General features: G+C 32.4%; 1 protein-coding gene across 2 annotated transcripts in view; it reads right to left on the reverse strand.

The window, feature by feature from the left end:
* The window catches only part of ken (zinc finger and BTB domain-containing ken and barbie protein), a 28,476-nt gene extending 23,479 nt beyond the window's left edge, over positions 1–4,997 (reverse strand). Inside the window, exon 1 of one of the 2 annotated variants that reach the window (XM_075309765.1) lies at positions 3,657–4,997. Coding sequence is in view for 1 of the 2 variants with exons in the window: in XM_075309764.1 (XP_075165879.1) it covers positions 3,657–3,665 (9 nt within the window). In the remaining variant the exon portion in view is untranslated. The remainder of the gene's footprint in view (positions 1–3,656) is intronic. The other variant, XM_075309764.1, reaches the window with a different exon arrangement.
* Positions 4,998–6,000: the final 1,003 nt, after the last annotated feature.

The following is a 6,000-nucleotide window of genomic DNA, read 5'->3' on the forward strand; positions in this document are numbered from 1 at the left end:
AGATTTTTCCTCTAGTAAAATCTGTTTTTTAGTCATAAACCAATATATACATATATCAACTAGAAGTTTAGTAAAAATATAAATATTTTTATTTTTTTAATTGATTTGAAAGCTGTAAATTGGTACAGGATGGCGTTCGCGTACATTTCCATTTTTACTCTCTTGCAAGTTTTTACTAGAAAAGTACGCAAACAGGCCTATTGTTAGTTACTGATTCAAATTCAATCAAATCACTATTATTGTAGATTTCACAGAAAAAGACGCCTTCAATAACATCGCAAGGTACATATTCCTGAAAAAAACCAGCGAACGAATATCTGAATTTGCGTATAAAATTTTTAACATTATCTTTGAAAATCTTTTGAAGTTTAAATCTATGATATTTTTACATAAACTCATCCATAGCCGAGAACTTCAATTTGCCCAATCAAATCGTGGTAATCGTAACATGTCTAAAGAAATATCTCAAATATTGTTATAAACACCTCAATGTATTGCAATTTCTAAAATCATTTTAACATATCACTTACATTAATTTAAAATATTTTTTTATAACTTCATTTTTCAATGTAATTAAATCTATGTTTCAATAGCAACACATATAAGGAGAAATCCTTGCCGTCTTACTAGAAAGTTAAATAAATAAAATAAAAAAATTCGTTGTTAAACTAATACAAAAACTAACTTAACCTTTTTTGAAAAAAAAATGTTTTATTTTAGTTTATTTTTCAGATTTTTAAGAAATTCTCCCCAAAGCCAAATGCAATTTTCTTTATTTTATGTATGTCTCAAACATTTTATGAAATATACGTGGGAATAAAATTCAATGACCAATAAGATCAATGCCATCTAAAGCGTAAGGAAATGTTTATGCCGTTCTAAAAAATAGAATGAACTACAGCGTGGATAATATGTCAATGATTTTTTTCTTTATTTTTAGCTCATTGTTGCTTTTATGAGAAGGAAACATTTCGTAAATCGTAGTCAGTAATTTTTTTTTAATTTTTACCACACATTATGGTAATCTCAAAAAATGGAATGCAATTTAATGAAATTATCACAGGAAGCAGTTTATTTTGTTTTCAGTGTAATGAACTTATTCTTGTCCTCCGATTAGAGTTTAACCGGAGAATATATCAACGGTTAGTTAATCTTTTGTATAAAAAAAGTCCTAATTATTTTACCTTGAAAATCATGTTGTCGCAAATACGTAGAATATGGATTCTCTGAAATAACCTCAACCAATTGTTCAAATTTATTTAATTTGCTCTTAAGCTAGATTTATAATTGAAAATAATATTAAGGAGGCAAACGTATTAGAAAACTTTAATGTTTCTTTTAATATAGGCTAGTTTTATTTCTTTTTTGAATTATAGCCAGAATTCAGAGTTTCAATTTATAAATACTGAAAAGTAAATTGAGTTTTTGTTAGTGCAATTTAGTATAATTTTTTTTTTACCGAAACGTTACGATGCTCATTCATTTGAACTTGATTGTTTTCGTACACGTAGTTCCAAAATTTGTATTGTGGGAACAAATTAGAGTTGGGTAGTTCGCGAACGAACTACACCCAGAGAAGGAATATGATCACCTCAAACATGTTTTAAGAGCAAAATATTATTTTTGGACGGGGAACATGTAACATGTTTGTCGCAACCATGTTATGTTCTCGAAAATCACGTATAGCTTTTCCGAGAAAAGAACATGATTGCGACAAAAATGTTCCCTGTTCACCGTTCAAAAATAACATTTTGCTCTTGATACATGTTTGAGGTGATCATGTTCCTTCTCTGCGTGTTTCTTCTCAACGGATCAATGAGATGAACGTGTTGAAATAGTTCGCCTCAATCATTCTTTTCCGTTCACCACGTCAGTTTAGCTTTTTTTTTACTGACAGCAGTGCTGCCGCTACTACTTCAATCGAAGTATTTTGCTTCATTTCCCAAAATTTACTTCGTCACTCCTTCTTCCAAAAATCTGCTTCACTTTTTGTTCTGCTTCAAATTTTTAAATTTTTCCTCATATTACCTAATTGTTTTTCCTATTCCTTTAATTACGATGAGCATAGCGGTTTAAATCATTGAATTATTAACCGATGTGGACCAATTTTTGCATAGTTGTTAGAGACCATATACGTACACCATGTACCCCCGATTTGGCTCCGCAAGCCAAATCTGGGGTTCAGTTTATATGGGGGCTATATATAATTATGGACCGATGTGGACCAATTTTTGCATGGTTGTTAGAGATCATATGCTGAAACCATGTACCAAATTTCAGCTGGATCGGATGAAATTTGCTTCTCTTAGAGTCCCCGCAAGCCAAATTTGGGGGTCTGTTTATATGGGGGCTATACGTAAAAGTGGACCGATATGGCCCATTTGCAATACCATCCGACCTACATCAATAACAACTACTTGTGCCAAGTTTCAAGTCGATAGCTTCTTTCGTTCGGAAGTTAGCGTGATTTCAACAGACGGACGGACATGCTCAGATCGACTCAGAATTTCACCACGACCCAGAATATATATACTTTATGGGGTCTTAGAGCAATATTTCGATGTGTGACAAAGTTAATATACCCCCATCCTATGGTGGAGGGTATAATAAAATGAATTCTATTGTTTTGTTTTCGAAAATGTATGCTACTTCAATTTTATTCAATCTACTCCACTTTTTTCCAAAATCTACTTCACCCAGTTTTTCACTAGCGGCAGCACTGACTGGCAGCCAGTGAACTCCCTGATCGGAAAAGAACTGAAGTGAGCGATAATTTCCTTGAATGACAATGTCCAACACTAGAACAAATTTACTTCATCACAAAAAGCAATTTTGAACGTATAACAATTTACAATGAAACCTCTCAGAAGGCTGTTATTAAAAATGTAATAATATGTAATATATAATAAGAATTGAGAAATACAATTCAAATTATTATCAAATTGCTTATATGGGATGAGGAAAAAATGTTGTGGACTAGAACCTATCCGGCACCAAAATGTGCTAGTATTCTGGAAACATTGTTTACTGCCTTTCTTTTAAGGAGCAACATAATGTTCCAGTATACAAGTTCGTAAACCACTCAATCGTTTCATCGTCATCCAAAGATATGTACTCCGTCATACGAAGATATGTACTGCAAAATGGTAATACATTTATGGCCAACGATTTAAAATATAAAGAAAATTAAAATCATTTTAATTTGTTTTCGTTTTATGAAAACCAGAAATCGTAGTGAATGTTGAGAAATATGATTTCTTATTAAGATGTTTTATATTTTACATTGAAACATATTACATTGAAACATTCTGCATAACTGCAAAAATATGCCTTTCCCGATAAATATAAAATAATTGAAATTAAATCGAAAAGTTCAATCTACAAGATCATTTTATTTCCGCTTTTATAAATTTCCACTATGTATTTTTTAATCTGGCAACTATCAGATCACATATGCATGCTTATGTGTGACTGACTCTTCTCCTACTCAGAGAAAAGATGTAATAATAAATGCTGTAGTCGCAGTCGTCGTCGTCATCGTCGTTGTTGACTCCGTTTCTATACACGACGACACGACCTACATAAAAGAAAATTATTCACTTGAAAATGAAGTGCGACGATAATGGAAGGGGGAGAAGGCGAAGGGGAAAACTTACCTCTTTCATTTACAATAGTTTTATTGTTGGTGTTGCAGTCCCAAGAAACACGTAGTTGATATATTTTGGAATGAATTTCGTCCAACGGGAGCGAGAGAAGTATAAATAAAAATCCGTTTTGTTGAGATGATGTTTTTTTTTGTTTTGTGGGGGGAAATGCGTTTAATTGTATTTTATTGCTTATGATCTTTGATTTTGTTGTTGTTGCATATACATATATATGTGTGTGAGCGTTTTCTTTTAATTGATTGTATGTTTTTTGCTCTTCTTATTAGCAAAAATTCTTTCTTTATTTCTGTTATTTTCTTTCTTTATTGTTGTCTTGGCACAATTTTTTCTTTTTCTTTATTTTTCCACCATCAATTTGTATATTCTCTTGTATTTTTTATTGTTGTTCTTTGCAGAAAAAACAACGTTTAACGTTTTAATACTTTTGCTGCTGCTGCTGTTTCTGTTTGATCTATGATCATAATCTCCATATTCATGATTCTTTTTTTTTTTTGTTACTACACTATACACTTAGCAGCCCCTGTAACTTTTAATACACTTTGGAAATAGTTTCAAGTTTTTTTCACAGTTTTAATTAATTAACATTATTTTACCGTTGAGGATCACCGTCTTTGGATTTTCTACTATAGCGGCAATAATGGTGGCCATAAGATTGTAATATAATCCATAAAATATGTAGATTACTGTGTCCTCCTCACAGAGCTAAGCACTTTTTTCAACACACACAATAAAACTATACTTTTTTACAATGTATTATTGTGAAACAACATGGGGGAGCTGTGGTCTCAGAGTAATGTAGCAGTGCACAACGCGTTTTCGCCCGTAGTAAATTCCCACTCACTTTACTGCTACTACTCTTTTTCGATTTTGTTGTTGGGTTTGATTTTTTTTGTGTGGTTCACTTCACAAATTTCAAATCCAACGAAAAAAATCCAAGAAATAACACTTTCCAACACCCAACAGGTTTTCCGCGACTGCTTGGTTAAATATCACTTTTCTTACTGTGCCGAAACTTTTAAGTAAACACATTTCGTGGTCTAAAACACAACTGCAGTAAAACTTCATATTTAGCTTTTGTTGGTTTCACATGCTTTTTGTTGTTGTTCGGTTGGTTTGCTTGATGGTGTTGATCACCACACTACCATCTCTTTCGATAGTGTGTTTGTCGTTGTTGTTGTTGTTTTACTTTGCTATGCCTGATGTTGTTGTTTTGGTTTTGGCGTTTTCAATGCAATATTTTGTTGTACTAGATACGTTTTATTTTCTCCTTCTTTAAAAGTGAGATCTTTCCTATCTACCATCCATCCATCCAAAACGCAGACACTCGATTAGTGGCTTGCTAACTAGCTAGCTGGCTCTCTGGCTTTGACAAATGTTTTGTTGAAGATATAACGTGAGAGTTTTGTATGGAGAATTTTCAAAGTTATATTGTTACAACTTTCGGGTAATGTGAATAGAGATGGTGTATTATTAAGTGAGCGCACACTCTCTCTTCTCTTTATCTCTCACTCTAGCTATCGGATCTCATTGCCCCAAAGCAGAAAAAAGCTTTAAGCTGAGAGAAAGATGTTAGTACTGAATGTGCATGAATGGTTTGTTGTAGTACAAATACCTTCGCCTCAGTATTTGTTTTTGCTTTCGCAAAGTTCACACAAATAAATGGCAGCAAAGCTGGACAGTGAGTGGCATGTAAAGCTTTAACTTTAAAATTTCTCATTTCCGCCATCTCTCTACTCTGCATAGGGGAAATATTGTTTGGATGAATCATTAAAACAGATCCATTGAATAATTTACTCATATGCATGGTCTCATTTAACTCTTTGGCAATTCTATATACACTCTTGGATGATTTGGGAGATGGGCACAAAAAAAAACCGTACATCGTACTCGACACAGTGTTTCCATTTCAATAAATCGATTATTTTCCTAAAATGGAAACATCAAATTATCAGGCTTATGTACCTCTGAATTTAGCATGATTTAAGCCCTCATCACTTGAAAGTTGCAGAAAAGATCTTGTTTTGAATTATTACAGTATGGTATTAAAATCCAAATGATATGATTTAATGCTACGGAGTTTTTTATTGTCAATTCGAATTTAGACGCTAAAAAAAAGTATAAAATTAAAATTTGATGCAAATTTTATTGTAATTTGATGGGGAATTTCCCAAAGCAACTTTTCATAAAGTTTATATTCTAATGAATAATAAATGGACTATTAAAGAAAAGTAATCGTAAAAAATGGCGATTTTAGCGGCTAATGCTTAGTACTAAGTTCGTTTCTGTGAAAAACGAATATCTTCATATATCTCAGTAAATAGGGCCTCAAACCCAG

This window comes from Haematobia irritans, chromosome 5, assembly GCF_050003625.1.
Source record: "Haematobia irritans isolate KBUSLIRL chromosome 5, ASM5000362v1, whole genome shotgun sequence".
NCBI classification, from domain to species: domain Eukaryota; kingdom Metazoa; phylum Arthropoda; class Insecta; order Diptera; family Muscidae; genus Haematobia; species Haematobia irritans.